The 18765-nt window shown below is 42.5% G+C and overlaps 2 protein-coding genes across 3 annotated transcripts in view; both read left to right on the top strand.

Moving 5' to 3' along the window:
* Positions 1-208: 208 nt before the first annotated feature.
* Positions 209-9853, top strand: RAB39A (RAB39A, member RAS oncogene family). The gene is made up of 2 exons (XM_048295180.1): positions 209-545; positions 6645-9853. The coding sequence occupies exons 1-2, from the start codon at positions 223-225 to the stop codon at positions 7069-7071; spliced, it is 750 nt and encodes a 249-aa protein (XP_048151137.1). The 5' UTR covers positions 209-222; the 3' UTR covers positions 7072-9853.
* A 7352-nt stretch (positions 9854-17205) lies between these two features.
* CUL5 (cullin 5) overlaps positions 17206-18765 on the top strand; it is a 34473-nt gene continuing 32913 nt past the window's right edge. The window contains exon 1 of one of the 2 annotated variants that reach the window (XM_048294731.1): positions 17206-17568. In XM_048294731.1, the coding sequence (XP_048150688.1) occupies positions 17545-17568 (24 nt within the window). In that variant the 5' untranslated portion in view covers positions 17206-17544. Of the gene's footprint in view, positions 17569-17939; positions 18237-18765 lie in introns of those variants that run through there. The other variant, XM_048294730.1, reaches the window with a different exon arrangement.

Raw genomic sequence — 18765 nt, forward strand, 5'->3', positions numbered from 1 at the left:
GAGCCGGGCAGCGCGGTGCTGAAGGGACAGCGCCCGCCCCGCCCCGCCCCGCCCCGCTCGGGCAGCCGGCGGAGACCACGGCGCGGCGCCCCGGGAGCGGGGCGGGGGGAGCCGGCACCCGGGCCCCGCCCGGAGCGGCGGGCGCAGGGGCCCCGTCCTGCCCCCGCGGGAGCGGCGCCCCGGGCCCCGCGCAGCGCCCGCCGCCGCCCGCCCGCCGCGCCGATGCCGGGCGTGGGGGCGATCGGGGCGCGGTGCAGGCACCGGCCGCGCAGGAGCCCCAAGAAAAGCCCCAAGGCGGAGCCGGGCCAGGCCGGGGCCGCCATGGACGCGGCGATTTGGATCTACCAGTTCCGGCTGATCGTGCTGGGCGACTCCACCGTGGGCAAATCCTGCCTCTTGCACCGCTTCACCGAGGGCCGCTTCCCGGGGCCGCTGCATTCCGACCCCACCGTGGGGGTGGACTTCTTCTCCCGGCTGGTGGAGATCGAGCCCGGCAAGAGGGTCAAGCTGCAGCTCTGGGATACAGCGGGGCAGGAGCGGTTCAGGTACAGGACCTGGGATCTTACCCACACCCCCTCCCGCCCGCTCCCCAAACCTGCCGGCTGCCGGGCACACCCTGCTGCCCTCCCGGCCCTGTACCCTCCTCATCCGACACACCTCTGGCCCCAAGGACTTTACCTTGCCCCCCAGCACATTTCCATTCACCCAATTGTTGCCCCAAACAGTCCTCCACCCCATTGCCTGCCAGTGGTCCTAGCCCTGTGGCCCACCATCTCTCTTGCCCCACTGTCCACCAGCTCCTTTTCAAGAGTTTCCTTCCTCACCCTTTCCCCTCAGACACACCAAAGAACAGCTACCCTTCTCCTCCCAGCTCTCACTGTGGGGTAACAAGTGGCCTTGTCCTGTTTCTTTTTCCCTCCCTCATCTTGCCCCTGAAGTCCTGGACCTAACATAGAAATTCCTCCTCCACATTCTTTTCTTTCTTTGCTGCAAGAGCCCTCTGCCTAACTCTGCATTTCTTACTTTGTCATCCCCTCCGAACTCATCCTCCCCTGCAGTATTTCCCTCTGCCATTAACTCTCCCATGCAATCTGGAGACCAGGCCACCTCCCAGCTCTTCCTCCTTCCAGCACAGCAGCACCGTGTGCACCAGTGCAGCCGTGGCAGTGTGGAAGCCATTGGGCAGCCAGCTTCAGTCCCTTATTAGTGTTTTATCTGCCTTCTGCACCTGCTGTGATCTGATGATTGCTTCACTACTACCTCTACCATTTATAATGTAGCTAAACTAGCTCAAATGCTGCACTGAGTATTAAAAACTCTCCTTTCTCCCCTTTGTTACAAACAGGTAGCAAAACTACCCTCTTTTCCTTCCCCAGAAGTCTCAGTCATTTCCCAGTTTACAAGCTGGTACTGTCACTCACTCACTCTTGTATCTCCGTTGTATCTGTAGTACTTGCCACTTCAGGCAACTTCTGTATGGATTTTAGTTTGGACTTGGGGTTCAATAGATGTGAATTCATGGCACGGGCAAATGCGTAGCCCATCTCTGTGCACCTGAACTGTGCACCTGTTGTTACTGGAATGCTAGCAGGAGGATTGAAACGGGCCTTTTCACTGGCCAAAATCAATTCCTCTGTACTCCCTGTCTTCCATCGCAACAGTTGTGCAGATTCCCACACCCAGCTGAAGAGGTGGGATTGCATTGTTTTAGTGGGGGACAACTTTTTTTTTCTCTATGATAAGCCTTAGAGTGAAACAACAAACAAGGTTCCTGGGCTTGCATGAGTCACAACTTCAGATGTATTTTTGTAGGTAGGCTTCTGAAGGGTTAGCAAAGAAATTAACAATGTTAATGGAAAGCTCTTAGCATTTTTCACCCTCTTTGTGCTCTCCAGACAGAATGCAGAATACTTGTAAATGAGTGACTAAGAGTGTACAGTCTCTTTATTTTGAATGTGCTGACATATAGCCAGGATGGCCAATGACAAGACACTCAACTGAAAGAAATGCAAATGCACAGAATCTTGCATACATTTAAAATCAAATTATAGTCATCCTTTAACCCCAGAGTGCTCAGGGAATATACACTGATGAGTCATGCAGTCAGCTGCTCTTAAATTTACCTCTGTGTTTTTTCTAAGACTCAGAAGATACAACCTGAAGAAAGTCGTTTTAAATATTTGCATTTGTTTTTCTGCTAAGAGTTTCTTGTCAGTTGGTGTACTAAATATCATGGTGTTTAATGTATAGTCTGTTTTACATTTAGTCAAATAAATTATAAATATTTTATTAAGTTTTAAATGTTGCACATTCCCTTCTCTGCTAATGGAGAACACTACAGATCACAAGCAAAGACGATCTTAGGGAAGAGCTAATTACTCCAAGAAGTTATCTAATTCTGGGGAACACCAAGCAGTTTGCAGTTCTGATTTCCAATTCTGCTCTGGCTCACTTGCATTGGGATTTTAGAGGAGGTAAAACCTGTCTTTAAAGCTCCCTGGGGAGTTCCCTGGATGCAGGGCAAACTACTGGCTGCATAATAATCCCCTTCTTTTGGTCCCAGGCATTAGGGACATTCCCAGGGGAAAAGTAAGGTGTGACACACCTGCCATTACAATCTCTTAAAAAATGTCATGTACTTTCTCGGAGGAATTATTTGGAAAAAATTCTCACGTCTCTAGTTCATTGATTATTCCGTATTTGAACTGGATTTCATGCATTGGCTTAGAAATCATCTTTAACACGCCCTGACAGGGCAGTTATTGAATATATTTATTTTGACATCAGTAAGGCATCACTAAGCAGCATCTCCCATTGTTTGAGGTGCCACATGGACAACAACAACATAATCACTAACACCTTTAACACCTTACTAGAACAAGAACCTACAGACGTGCAGTATAGCCTCAGGTCTGTAATGCAGATTAACGAAAATGAAGGGTAGACCCTCAGTTTCTTTCTATGTTCAGATCAGTCATTTAGAGAAATCTGCTACTTTGGCTGTGTTTTACATCATCTACTTTGCTATGATTTTTGTTTGTTTGTTTAATTTTCCCGTATTTAAATCCAATAATATATTAAATCATGAAACCGCCAATGCTATAAAATGCTCGGTAGAGGTGCTAAGACTGAGAGCTCATTTAAATAGAGGCAAAATATTGTGGGGGTGATTCCACTGACCCACTTTTTAGTAGACCAGAATATTAGATACATTCTGCTTCTAGCACGTCTTGAAAATAAAACTCTATCCTATTCTTTTTCAGTAAGCAATATGTATTTTCAAAAGTAAGACCATTAAAATGTAGTCTTTAGTCATAGTATAAAAACAACTCTTCAAAATTAGATAAAGCTTCTAGTGAAAGTTTGGTTCATCTGGTAAAGATCAGTAAGATCATAATGAAAAAGAAACACCGTGACTGCCTTAAAGCCTCCCTAAACCATAGTCTGATGTGATTATACAAAGACTTAGAGAATCATAGAATATCCTGAGTTGGAAGGCACCCACAAGGATCATCAAGTCCAACTCCTGGCCCTGCACAGGACAACCCCAAGAATCACACCATGTGCCTAAGAACATTGTCCAAATATGCTTCTTGAACTCTGTCAGGCTGGTGCAGTGACCACTTCCCTGGGGAGCCTGTTCCAGTGCCCAACCACCCTCTGGGTAAAGAACCTTTTACTAATACCCAACCTAAACCTCCCCTGACACAGCTTCAGGCCATTCCCTCAGGTCCTGTCACTGGGCACCACAGACAAGAGATCAGTGCCTGCCCCTCCTCTTCCCCTCACAAGGAAGTTGTAACTGCAATGAGGTCTCTCCTCAGCCTCCTCTTCTCCAGGCTGAACACACCAAGTGACCTCAGCCACTTCCTATACAGCTTCTCCAGACCCTTCACCATCTTCGTTGCCCTCCTTTGGACACTCTCCAATAGTTTAATATCTTTCTTATATTGTGGCACCCAAAACTGCCCCCAGCACTCGAGGTGAGGCCGCCCCAGTGCAGAGCAGAGTGGGACAATCCCCTCCCTTGCCCAGCTAGTGATGCTGTGCCTGGTGCCCCCAGGACAGGGTTGGCCCTCCTGGCTGCCAGGGCACTGCTGACTCATGAAGTGTAAAAGCACTGGGACAGGTTGTGTGGGGCGTGGTGGCATCACCATCCCTGGAGTTATTTAAGAAATGTAGGTGTGTCAGCTCAAGGAAGTGGTTCAGTGGTGAACTGTGCAGCACTGAATTAACAATCATAGTCAATGATCGTAAAGATTTTTCCCAGCCTAAATGATTCTGTAGTTCTATGATCCTTTTCTCAGATTTTAGAAAACCACATAACATGATACTGTATGCATCAATGTGTCTTTAAAAATTTTGTATTGCTTTTTTCTTGAGTTACTGTTGAATCTCCTTTTTGGCAATGAGAAAACTAGTTTCAAATTATACATACCAGAAGTACAGAAAAAATGACTGTTGTGCCTCCAATATATTTACCCAGTTTTTGTGATGTACAGTACAAAGTTACAGAATACTTTTTAGTCATCGGCATCAAATAATTAATTAAATAATTAATACATTATGTGTATGCAATACATACACATAATTCAATATAATGACTTAGATCATCAGCTACTGTAAATTAGCACATCTCTGCAGAAGGGACTTACAACAGATGAGGGTACTGACTGCTGTGTATAAGCATCCAAAAACACACAGAGGGCTGTTTCAGTACTCCAGTTCATAGATACATGATATAACATCTTCTTATATAGAAATGCTTGGCAGATGAGGCATTGCATTTTCGATACTAACCTACTTTCTTTCCTGGCTAATGCATTTCTTTGTTTTCAAGGTTTGGAGCGGGGGGAGGGTTGTTTCAGTTTTTTGTTTGGGTTTTCTTTTTTATGAAAGTACGTTGTATTAGCTTTCACTTCTCCAAATCAAATCCCATTTTTGTCACCCACATTTGCTCTGACTAGAACTACATAAATTATTTTATGCCTTCATTTGTGTTTGCAGACACTCTAAAGGGAAAAAAATGGTTACGAAAGCCAGAAGCAGATCCTTATGGCACCTATATTTAATACTTCACAAAATGTGACACCCCTCATTTATGGTCTTGAGTAATTTTGGGGAACAGTGTGCCATTTTTCATATCCAGGCTATTTGAATTAATCTGAGGTTAAGATGCTGTTGTCTTCACATTCAGAGAGACACTGCATGGAGTCTATTGCTGGGAACGTAGAAAAGATCTTTCTAAGCATTAGGAGAAACAGTCCCTCCCTCTTATCTAAATAAAACCATTTCAAATGCTCTTTGCTGTGGCTAAATGAATTTAGATATGCCAAGAAATCGAAGCCTTATTTATCTGTGCACTTACCTATCTGTAATAGGACTATTGCTGCTAATTATACCTCTGTGTTCAAATTGTTATCAAAAACTCTGTGAAATGTGATGAGATGAGAATCGGAGGGAGCTACTGTTATAGAAAGATGTGCTACTGTGAACAGTTCATCCTCCTTCCGAAAGTTTCGAGGCTGCATCCTCTTCATAATCGTGAGATAAAATGGAATTCATTCTTAGCTTACGTTATAATTTCAAATGATGACTGTTTAGATATTGTGCATCTCATTTCATTTGCAGAATACTTCTGTATACACTAGCTCTATATTTATGCCAGCAACAAGTGCTTGTGTCCACTCTTTGGTAGGCTGTCACTTCCTTTAAAATGTCTCTTCTCACCTTCTTTCTCCCCTATTGCTCATGATTAGAGAATTTAAATAATTTTTTAGTTCGTGTATCTTTCTCTCTCTCTCCCCATTTTTTTTTTTTTTAATTTTAGAGCACATGAAAAAATTTTTCAACCAAAATAAGAGTTTCTGTCTTCCAAAATTCCTTCCAGTGAATGTTCTGGAGCTTAGAGGGCTCAAAATTAGAAAATATCTCTTGCCAGCCCTCATGCTAAAAAAATGTAAATGTGTAAAATATAAAGAGCTTTTGAACCTCTGTGAGAGAGATGCTGGAGGCAGATGTGTCCCTTGCCTGTAATAAGTGTGTGTTTGCCCAGCTCACTCAAAACTTTTGGACAGTTTTGTTCAGGGAGTTTCCTTTCTCTGCCTGTTACCTGTTGACTTCTGCAAGCACAAAAAGTTACGGTTATCTATATAACCTTTCTTTTAAAGAATGTTTCTGCAAGGAATGCAAAAGGATATGCCTGTATATTGGCAAGTTTAGGCTCCAGGTTTCTTGACATATGTGTACATATTTCAGTTTGAAATAATTGATTATAACAAAGTGAAGTGCATGTTTATATGAAGCTGAAGGACTCAGACTTGACACCAAAAGTATATATCTTTTCTTCTCTGAACATGTCCCACAGTTTGCTAATAAAGACCACTTTGCAGAATAATTCAGCATTCAATATTTGCCCTAGAGGTGTCGGGTTCAGGAATGTTTAGAAAGTGAATTTTGAATGTAAGAAAAAACCAGTAATCTAGTAGATAAATTAATAAATTTCAGTCAGCTTTTAAAAAGTAAAGTTATTTAATAAAACTTGTAAAAGATAAAAACATATTGCCATATGGAAAAGTAATCACCTTTGAATAAAGTGAAAATGCATTTTAATTTTCCTTTTTCCTTTTATTTCCCCTTCATAGATCAATAACACGCTCTTATTATCGCAATTCTGTGGGTGGCTTACTAGTGTTTGACATCACAAATCGACGATCTTTTGAACATGTGAAGGACTGGCTAGAGGAAGCAAAAATGCACGTGCAGCCCTTTCAGATTGTGTTCCTGTTAGTAGGACACAAATGTGACTTAGTGTCGCAGCGTGAGGTTACAAGAGAAGAAGCTGAAAAACTGTCATCTGACTGTGGTATGAAATACATAGAAACTTCAGCAAAAGATGCCACAAATGTTGAAGAGTCCTTTACAATTCTTACACGAGACATCTATGAACTTGTAAAAAATGGAGAAATCTCAATACAAGATGGATGGGAAGGTGTCAAGAGTGGCTTTGTTCCGAATGTTGTACATTCATCAGAAGAAGCTGTAAAGCCCAGAAGACAGTGCATCTGCTGAGTTTGTAGCATGCCAAAGAGCCCATGGGGTGTTTAGAAGATGATGCCAATCTAAATGACAGAAAAATAATTTTGAAACAATATTAGATCATGACATAGCTGAATCATAGAACAGTAATTTGGTTTTGTATCCTTCTGTCTAGGTTATAATCCATAACACTTTAAGTGCTTTTTTTCTTTACAGAGTACAATAACTTTGTGTGGTCTTCAGGAAAGAAATTATATATTGCTAAAGGGAAAACTAATTCTATAGCAAGACATTGAGAAAGCGCAATTATCATCGTGACAACATCCTCTCTTGGGCTTTGTATTTTGAATACTGTTTAAAATCAACATCTCGTTAGGTGAGGATCAGATGAGCTCATTACTATTGTTCATCCTGCCTTAGCTTTGGACAAGAAGATATTATACCTTATACTTTTTTAATGGGATTCTTTACTCAAGTGCAGGGTTGCTAATAACCATTAAAGTTTAGAATGCTGTAGAATTTGGTAATAAAGATAACTAAGGAAAGCAAACTGAAAGATTGCTCCAATAGAAAACACTTTTGATATGACAATGAATACAAGCCTTACTAAAAACAGAATGTTTAAGAAAAGATGATTTATTTGTATACAAAAATAGGGAATAGAAACCGTGGAATTTATTACTAAATATTTTCTGAATTGCCAATGAAACTAAACATAACATCACATATGATCCAGCTGTTATTTGACTTGTATACAAAACAGTTTTTCCAACCACTGGAGTTACATTTCAGCGGCCAGATCCTCAGCTGGGTAATCATTGTCACACTGATGCCTATGGAATTACGTTAATTTACACAAACAAATTCCATATTAGCTTTAAAAAATAAACCTACTTCTAACTAGAAGTGAAAGAAGTTTAAAAGTGCTGCAACCCATGGGAACCCAGGCCTTAAATTTGAATAGGGCAAGGACAGTTTTATTCTTAGCCAGCAAATGTTAAACTGTTATCTAAAAATGGAAGATTTTAAACAAAAACTGTTATGAATAGAGCATTTGGAGAGAAAAGAATTTCTAAAATAATGCTTGGCTACAGAGAGCAAAGTTAGAGAACTCCTATTCCAAGAAAGAAACCCATAATAGCTTTTAATAACAGCAATAGGAGAAATCTGTGATCATGTAGCATTTTACTGAGCTTGGAGTCTCATCTTCCTATTCCTCTGAATATAACACACTCTAGCTTTATGCCAACTAGGTCTAGCACTTAAATACCAAATAAATCTATTTCTATTTTATTGTAGTAGTATAAAAGATTACTTGATCTCCAGAGTTGATAAACATCTACAATTTATCTGGCATACTCATAACCACCAAACATCAAGCCAGTTATCTTCATATAAAGGTGTGTTATCATGTACAATTCTCCTTTTTCAAGACCAGGCAACAAGTCTATCTAATCTAATTTTCTTCTTTAACAAGCATATGTTGGTTTTCTCTCAGGTTACTTTTATGTTCTTTTACAATTCTTTTTCAAATATTTTATAGTATGGAGACAGGTTGCTTGGTTCCACTTACTTTATACATTTAGGGCAACTAAAACCATTAACTTTGAAGGGAAATAAAAGTTTAAGTTTTTCTAAAGCCTAAGTCTTACTTGTACTGAGCTACAGTTACACTATCATGGAAGGATACAGAGGCCTTAATATAAACAGGAATCAGCCTTAATTCATTAGCAAATAAAACAGTTAATTCTAGTCTCAGCATGCAACAGAGTAATTGCTGTGAGCCTGATTCTCTATTAAACTACATGTATTGACACCAAATCAACTTTGTTCGGAGGGTATTTTAGGCCCTCTTTATGAAGTAAACATGACTACAGATGCCAAAAGGTAGCGCAGAATCAGGCTGTGTGCATTTGACACTGATTCCCCTATGATATGAGGCCTGTGTTGTGCATCTCAGAAGATCTTCTCTTCGTTGTTTAAGAGGCCAACAAATAAATGTGACTGGGGAGTCAACAGACCCAAAGTCTACCACTGGTTCGCTGTGTGTTTCTGAGCAAGGCATTTGTGTTTTCTGTGCCTCACCTTCTGTATCTCAAATATAGAGATGATTGTTCTTCCTCAAATTCACAACGACTGCTGAGACCAAATCAGTCTCTATGATCTCCAGTCCTGGACTCTAACCTCTGTGTGCTACCTGGTTTTGAGTGTTTAGCACCATGGGATGTGGATACTGGTTTCTTCTGACATACCCAAATAACAATAATAATAATTTAAAAGTTAAAACAGCTTTATAAGTGCCAGGTATTGCTGTGAATCTCTAATTCATTGCACATTTCATTACTTTTAGACTAAAATCTTGTATCTTAAATTTTTTTCCTGAATACTCTGGAGCCAATGAGATTTTCATTCTGTATGAAAAAAAAAGGGTTGTACTGGGGGGAGAAGGGCTGGGAGAAGAGGGGAGTGGAGGGGAGGTATGCACAGAGAAATAAACAATCATCAGAACAGAGCCTTAATCTCTGTTGTCAATGTTGTACCTGTGGTGTCACATTTATTACACTCGGAATAGAGCTTTTAACCAGATTCAACTGTGTAAGGAACTGGTATTGTCAATGCAACTAGAAGAGAAGTTCACTGCATTTTAAACTACTGTGCACATAGTTGTCTTATTTGTAATTCCTAAAAATGTAGATTAACATGTACTTTCAAACATTGTCTGTCTTTATGATATATTAAAACACTAATGTACCGTCTCACTACACACTTGCAGTTGATAGAAATGTCTGATAAATAGATAATTTGTTGAAATGCATTGTTTTCTTTTCAGGTGCTTTGCAATATGGTATGTAAGTAACAGCTTGAATAAGATGTAGAACAGGTTATAGTTCAGTGCATGTATATTCATTTTCCCCCCAAGGAAGCATGAATATTGATAACAGAATTAAATTCCCAGAAATTACAGACATTAGATAAATCTTACTTGGTAGCCAAATTAAAAACTATAAAATATTTAATGAGAAAACACAAGCTTTGCAAATTAAGGTTTGGTCAATCCCAGTTAAGAAGTGGAAAATGTTGAAAAACCTTGACAAAGGTTTTATTTGGATTCATAGGCCTGGAAAATGAATGTTTTGGACTCCTAAAATGTTTAGACTTACATTGCTTTTATTTGAATTTTGATAACGAAGAGTAAATATCTTCCTCTACTCATTAAAATACTTTACACATGAATCCTTCAGATATTTTGGCTTGCTTATAATTGGATCCTTCCCATGTAAGAAGCAGAAACTAGCCTCATTCATACGTTAGGAATCAGCCAAGGAAAAGATTTTGAGGTAGCAAATGTTCCTATTGCTCATTTAGGCCTTCAATATGGAATAGACTTACTGATCTAACTTCAAACTGGTGACTGTCCTGTGCTCACAGATAATAATGCAGGCTTGACTGAGGCCCCAGGCCCTGTGCTGAGATCCCTTCTGCCTCAGACGAACACACTGGTACCCAAGTCGCCTGTCTGAAAGCGAAGGTGGGTGGATGCACCATGATCTCAGATATTTCAGTCTCAGCATTTCAGCTCACTTAGAGACTACACGCTTCATTGCCCTCTTTTTACGTAATTAACATCCAGGAAGAGTGCTTTTTCTTCACTGTAGACCCTGGAACAATGTGAGCTCCTCCAAATCTCCACCTTTGCTTTTTATGCAGAGCTGGCACAGCAATTTCAGCAACCTTTATTCAGTCTTGAAGAAAAAGAAGGAAGGCTGAGGGTTTATTCTCTACATGGACATGGAACCTTACCACAAACATGCTGGACTGTTTAAGAAATCATTACTTATCAAAAAACAATTGTCAATAGCAAAAATTTGCATTGCTCATTTCTCAGAGTCTGTACACTATCTTCCAAATAAGTGAATGAAATTAAAATTCTAAAAGAGGAATCTGTAAAATAAAACTCTCCCTAAAAAAGCCTAATGGATAGGACTACGCAACAAAATAAACAGATCAAAAAAATAATAAATAAGTCAAGCCTTTGTGCAATGATCCTCTCCTCTAGTACTTAACTGTGTGGTAACACAAACGTTGCCTAATTTCTTTAAGGATAATAATGGTATAATTGAATGTATTTAAAACTAGAAGAATTCAACCAAAAAGTCATCTGCCTGTCCTCAGAGAAAAAATATTACTATCTCATGAATGCATGTAAACTTACTTCCCAGCTCATTTCTAGTAGTAATTCAATGTCTGGGTCTAGTGCTACATCCCAGGATGCTCTCCTCTGAAAACTGACTACCTACATTTGCTGTTTTACTCATCGACATTTCCCCTTCTGTGAAGTGAACACAGCTGTGGAAAAGCTGAATTTTTCTTTTAAGCATGGCAGAATTGTTTATTGCGTGTCAACAAATGCGCAAATCTGATAAAAATAATGCAACCAAAGATGTGCCAGTTGAGCTTAATACGAAGACTACAAAGGCACGGGTTCCTGAATACAATTTACCTTGCATAATACTTAATCAGAAGCAGTGTGAAGAAAACGAAGTTGGTTCTGCAAATCTAAAAGCCTTTTCCCAAACAGGACTTTTAATGTGGAAGAGCCGGATATATAGGCAGCAGATTCTAAAGTGCAATCGGTTTTCTTCATGGAGTTGCTGCTCCCACAGGCAACCAGTGGAACAGCAAACGCATGGCTAAAATGAGCCCAGGAAAAGAGCTTCATAGCACCAATCCACAAAAATATACACAATGTGGGCTTCTTACCCTGGGGAGTCAGGGAACAGTCATTTGGCCACAAACGCCACTTGCATGGCTTCTTCTCCCATGAACACCCATCACCCACAGAGGCTAGACAGGAATGGAGAGTAGCAGGCTCTTTATGGAGGAGTTTAAATAAATCTTCATTTAAACTCAAACAGAGGAATTCAAAATCCCAATCCTAAAATTCTAGAGTGGATCACTGTCTTTGAAAGTATTTAATTCATTTACTTGTCAGAGAAAGTAATGTTTTAGGCTAGGCCTGAGCTATGCAGGGATGGATGCTCAGTGTGTAACCAGCAGAGAGATGACTACTCCCTGGGAGCAGTACTGGGAGCCAGCTGACAACACCCTCCAGCAGCCTCACAGGCTACAAGGGCAGCTCAGATTAAGATTAACCTGATCACAAGCTGCTAAAGGCTCACCTTGCAGCTGAAGAGCTTCTACAGAAAGGTAAAAATACAAGTAGCAAACCCAAAATCTATGCATTGTAAATAAAAGCAATGTCTAGGTAAAGAAACTGACATTTCAGCTACAGTTCAGTTACTGCAATTCCTCACTGCTGTGGCTTCAAATCTGTGCAGTCTATGCAAACGGAGTTTTCCAACTCCATGAAAATTGTGGAAGGACAAACAGCATCCTGTAGCAATGAAGCCAATCACCAGGGAGAAGGCTGCACAAGATAGGGGTGGAAGGAGGACGCAGATAATTTCTGCCATCCCTGCACAACCCTGGGGGAGCAATGAGACTCCGCTTCCAGAGCCCTTAAGACCCTGTAGAAATATCCATCACTGTTGTTGGACTTGTGAGATGAAAGAACGCGCCAAGGGCCTGGAGTTGGCACAGAGATGCAGGCTATTGGCTCCCTAACTCCAGTGCTCCCTAAGGGTAGGTTACCTCTGTGGCAGAGCTGCAGGAACGGTTGGGTATAACTCTATGCTGGCACTATGCCTACATTGCATAAAAGCAAATGTCCACACTGCAGGCTTTTTCCCCTTTCACTTTCTCCCCCATGTGGTTTCTTTACAGGAAGGGACTGTCAGAAGACGTATCTGGCACCAAGGTCTGACAGTGAGGAGGGCAATGGTTGAAAATTTTAGTGGTAGTTGCTAAGTATTAAGGTACTAAAACTGAAGGGAGGAATTGTGGAAAATATTCCAGTCATAATCTTAGTAATAAAAACCTTTCAGGGCTGGCACTGCTCTGCAGCACTTTCGAGAATTGTCCATTTTGGTTAAGTTTTCAATGCCAAGGAAATAGTTCAGCTATTTAGTAATAATTTATATTAGTTTGTCATTTAAAAATAATTACTGATTATTATTCAGGGAGAAAAGTCTTCTCTGTGCAGATAGTTTTAGTAATTTTGCTGACATACAGCTTGTGTTGTATGTTTTAAAAGAGCAAGCTATGCCAAGACGTAACTTTTAAATACACAAGTCTCAAATCCCATCAAGCAGGCCATTGAAATGCACAGTTCATTTTATTGGGATTTTTCTCTGCCCAATTCTCTGTAGAAAAGAGTCTGATTCTCAGAAAAGCTTTTAAAACAAAAGAGAGACAAAGCTTACTGAGCACTGAAAAAAAGATGCACATGTGAACAAGTGTCAGAAAAGTAGAACATGTTTCTTCACGTTGTATCGTCTTTCACTCTACCATGCTTTACAGCCCAACTGTAGCTCCCCAAGTACATAGTGAATGGAACAGTAAATTTCTAGCTGTCCAAAAAACACTAGGAGATCACATGTTATTCCCCGCAGCAATTCTCCACAACTCTGAGCTTGGGTGAGGAACAATGGCTACATTCTGCCTAACACATGCCATGTGCTTCTCTGTGTCCCAGGAGGAATTTGGCCTCAACAAAAATCCTCCCGCAGGTTCTGCCTGCAAACAGTCACTCTGCACCACCCCGCACCATCCTCAGTGACACTCAGGATAAAAAGTGTAAGGTTTTCCAGCAAGGAAACTATGATGGAATAGCACTGTGGTCTAAAAAATACATCAGAGGAAAACAAACATCAGGGAGAGAGGTTATTTAAGCTAAAGAACAATGTTGGCATGAGAACAAAGGGGTCATACTGAGATGCACAGGATAGGTGGTTCTGGTGACGCTAAGATAGCAAAGCCTTGGGCCACTGTAAGTGAAAGCAACAGTAATCTTTACTGCCACATGCAGGCAATTTCGCCAGGATGCCATTGTCATTAACTGAAAAGGTGATGCAAAGCCCAGATAGTAAACACCAGAAGTGTTTGCTTTCTTGTTGAAATGGAAACAAACGTAGGAGAAGTTTGGTCACTGACAGTGCTTCTTTTTTCAGCTATAGGTAGATATCTGAGTGTTCTTGCCCTTTTAAAAGGACTGTCTTTGGTGACTCACGGCACAGTTTGTGCATGAGGTCATTGTGATAGTCCACAGCAGTGATAAACAAGAATTTCCCATTGAAAGAAAAACTGTGAGTTTTAGTATCCCTACTGAATATAACTAGTTTGATGGGAGAAGAGTTTAAAATGGACTAATCAAGCATCATATGCTTTTTTCCCTTCACGGACTAAGTGAAGATTAGAAGAAACTATGTTCATCTTAGTGGTACATGTGTTTCAAGGCATTAGAACAGATCATAGAAACACATATTCCTCTCTGATGCAACTCATTCAAAGCCTGGAATCAGTTCACTCCAACACATCCAGAATATTATCATGGTATTAATTTCACTGATTATCCAAATCATAATGAGCTGTTCCTTGCAAATCACTTTGAAGCCATGGACATGTCCGGGATTGTCATTCACTCTGCCTTTTACAATCCATGCAAAGGATATAAAACTGTAGGCCAATGTAGTACCAATCAATAATTAATATCTTCATTACCAGCAGAATTTAATAATAATCCATTTGTAATAGAATTAATGCAAATAAAACAATATTATGTAACACCGAGTACTGTCAAAGCACCCTGAAGTGGTACTAAAATAATATAAAACCTTAAGACTCGTAGATGTCTTTACTTCCCAGAAAATTCATGCACAGATCTTCAGGGAAAAAAACTCCAAAGAATTAAGTCATTGTGTAAACCATGCAAAATGAGATGCACATTATTTTTAATATCAGTAAAAAGTACCAGTGTTTCCTTGTCTCCCTGCTTCTCAAATGTTCAAGTTCTCTTTATTCCTTGGCTAGCCTACTCAGAACTATTGCACAAGACCATATTTGGGAAGGACGCACAAACTCTCATAATCAGTACAGTCACTGATGACCCATTCACGGCAGCAGCATAAATGTTATGTAATGGCTACCACGTGCCTAAGGGGACTTAGAAAACACCAGACCATGAAAGGTACTCAGGTCCTACTGCATCCTGTGTACTCCTACATTTTTGTGGCAATGTTTGGTAAGTTTGGATGAAAAATGCAAATATAGAGAATTCCGTAATTTTCAAACATAGCATTTTAAAACACTGCCCAACTTCATTCAGCTTCAATGTTGGGTAAGCAAAATTTGCTGTTGCGATAGATTTGTGTTGTGGTTTTGTACTCCAAGCTTGGCATCAAAGGGACCTGAGAGAAGTTCTCTATAGTAGTTCATTTTCTGGCTCTATGTATCAAAAGCAGTTTATAAACATCACTGAATGGTGGCATTAATAGCAAATATAAATTTTAAAAGAAACGAATGGAAAATGAAAAGAGCAAAAAATATCAAATAATTGGAAATGCTCATATTTTTAAAGGGTTTGGGCAAAAGAGAATAAATCAGTTCATAGAGTAGTGGCTCATAGAAATGGCTGCCTCCATGTCACATTCTGCAGAATATGTGCCTCAGCTTTTCTGGTACTTACATACCTGTAACATAATACACAGACTGGGCACTGGAAAGGCTGATGCACAGATACACAATGCACACATTTTACTGCCCCTACTCCTAACTTCAGCACTGTTGTAGAATATATGTGCAATGGAAAGTGCATAATACAATTAGATCTATATTGCGTAATTATATATTGTACAAATGAATACAGTATACTTAGATATTTATAGTACAGAATATATGATAGCAGCAGAGAAAAAAAATCCTAAACTAAGTGGAGCATTTGGAAGCTGGAAAACTTGTCAAAATAGATTATTCAATACCTTCTTTTCACTTCTCAATTGAATGAAGGCCTTAATATGACTATCGTAATTTATTCAGTTAATAAGGCTGCAGGCCACATTTGGTCAGCATTATGGAAACTTCCACAACAGTATACACATTTCTTAAATATTTTGTTACAGCTTTTCTTACACTTCAGGGTCCCTATCCTCTGCAATATGAATTTATCTTCAAATCCTATTGCCCCAGGAGAGGCGAAGGGAGGGCTGCCGTCCCTGGTGGCCAGTGGTGTGGCTGTCCATGCTAATGATTCATGGCAGGACAGATTGAGCAGGCAGCATCAGTTCTCAGGGCTCTGAGGCTGTACGAAAAACTTGGTGAAATTTTCTTCAAGGTGCAGTTTTAGGCAAAGGCTGAATATTTTAGTAGAAAAGTGAGAGTCTGTTTTATATAAATAAACCCTGAAATTTTCCAAATCCTTCTCAAAACGTGCCTAAATGCAAACTTTTCCTACTAAATGTTCCCTTGTCTCACTGCCAAGAGCTGGACTTTGATGAACCTTATGTGTCCGTTCCAGCTCTGAATATGCTGTGATCACAGAATCACAAATTGGGTCAGATTGGAAAGGACCGCAGTGGGTCATCAGGTCCAACCTCCCTGCTCCAGCAGGGCCATCCTAGAGCACTTGGCACAGGATTGTATCCAAACAGCTCTTGAACATCTCCATTGAGAGAGATTCCACAACTTCTCTGGGCAACCTGTTCCAGTGCTTGGTTACCCGCACAGCAAAAAAGTTCTTCCCTATGTTCAGGTGGAAGTTCTGTGCCCGTTGCCCCTTGTCCCAATTGCTTGGCACCACTGAGAAGAGCCTGGTCCATCCTCCTGACACCCTTCCTTCAGATACTTACACACTTGCCCATTCTGTAAATAGAACTTGTGACAAGTGGTACGAAGCGTGACGGCTTACCCGGAGATTGGGAGTAGGGCAGCGACTTGGCTTCGCAGCACACGGGTTGGTGCGGGAGGCCGTGCGGGACTGCGCCCGCGGTGCTCTCCGCTCCCTCCGGCCGGGCGTGCGGGGGGCCGGTGCCGCGGCACCCGCGGGGGCAGGACAGTGGGACGGGCCGGGGTTAGTTAGTTACTTAGAAGTCAACTCATTTCTGTGCTTACAAACCACGGCGCCTCGGCACGGTGAACCCGCGGCTCCGTGCCGAGCCCCGTCCCCGCGGGGCCGTGAGGGCAGCAGCGGTGGGGCCGGGCGGTGCGGCGGCGGGCCGGCAGGGGGCGCTGCAGGCGGGGCCCGCAGCCGCGCTGGGCGGCGGGGCCGCTCCCGGCGCCGCATCATGTGGGCCCGGCCCCTTCCATGGAGCCGCGGCCGCCGAGCGCCGCCCGGGTGGACGCCGCCATGAGGCTCTGAGGGGCGGCTGCGTGCGGAGCACTCGGCCGGTCCCAGCGCTGCCGAGCCCTCCGAGCCTCGCCGCGGGACAGGGAAGCTCAACGCTGAGGCCGCCGTCGCCGCTGCTGCTGCTGCTGCCGCCGCCGCCGCCGCGGGTCCGGCTGGGCGGGCGGGCGGCCCGGGGCCATGTAAAGCGGCAGCGGCCGGTGGGAGCCGAACCGAGCTCGAACAGAGAAGCCGCCGCTACCGGCCGGGGAGGCCCCGCACTGGGGATCATGGCGACGTCTAATCTCTTAAAGGTGAGAGCGGGGCCCGGCCGAGTCCTGCGGGAGGAGGGGGGAGGCGGGGGGCCGGGCGGCCCTGCGGGTGGCCGGACCGAGCAGGGCGGTGGGGACGGGGGCAGGGCCGGGGTTGGGCCGCGGGTGCCGCTGCCCGGAGTTGCCGCTCCCAGGGCCCTCCCGCAGGTGAGCGGCCTTGGGCCGCCGGACTCGGCCCGGCCCGGCCCGGCCCGGCCGCGCCGGCGGCTGCTGCCTGCTGCCAGCACCGCTCTCCCTCCCCTCGGCTCTCCCTTCCCAAACACGCCTCGTTGGGAAACAGCGTTGCGTCGTGCTGATAGACAGGGAACGATGTCTTCTCTTTGTTTATTTAAGAAAACCCGGGTGTACGGAAAATGAGTTTTAAGTTAAACAAAGAGTTGGAAAATGTCTTCGCTGAGGGCAGGTGCTGTTTTTGGGGTGGCCACGGTGTTCCAGTTTTCATGTTAATTGCAGTTCTCCTGCAAAGGAAAACTCCCGGAGGCCTTTCGCTTACGTTAAGCAGCTTTGTTTTTGTAGTCATATGTTTTCAAGCACTTTCCCCGCGTTTGATGGCAGATGTCAGTCACCCCAAGCTGCCGCAGGTTGGAACAGAAGATTTCAGTGGGACAGTCCAGTGTTTGAGCTCAGGACTGCCTGTCCTGATATTTGCGGTATGTATGAGGAGAAGACTACGTGTGGCCTTTGAGGCCATGCTAGCACAGGGAAGATGGGCCTACTTGAAACCACTATTATTAATGCCTCCAGTAAGTGTTTTTACAACACCAGTTAACTACAGTGGTTAGATAGGCTTAGGGAAGGCTGTCTGCTTAACTTGAGGAATTAGCAATTGAAGATATGTATAAATATAGGCATAAACTTGTGTTCGGCACTATGTGTTATAGTTCAGTGTGGTCCTGAAGAAGTGCTGCTTGCATTTTAGTAACCTGACCTAATTTGGATGTATAGATCTAGCCTAAATCTGCTGGTTTTATTTATTGCTCTGAGACATTCAGTGTGAAGAAATGAGAAATAATTTATCTGCTCGTTTCTTCCCGATAGTCAAAAAAAATCTCCATGTTAAAAAGATGTGCTTAAAAAAATCTTTCTCGAAATTGAAATGTAATTGAAATTAATTTTAATTAATTCCTGTATATTTTTATGCCAGTAAGAGGTTAGTTAGATATTTAAGCAGAAAATACT

The sequence above is a fragment of the Corvus hawaiiensis genome, chromosome 2 (genome assembly GCF_020740725.1).
Source record: "Corvus hawaiiensis isolate bCorHaw1 chromosome 2, bCorHaw1.pri.cur, whole genome shotgun sequence".
NCBI lineage: Eukaryota > Metazoa > Chordata > Aves > Passeriformes > Corvidae > Corvus > Corvus hawaiiensis.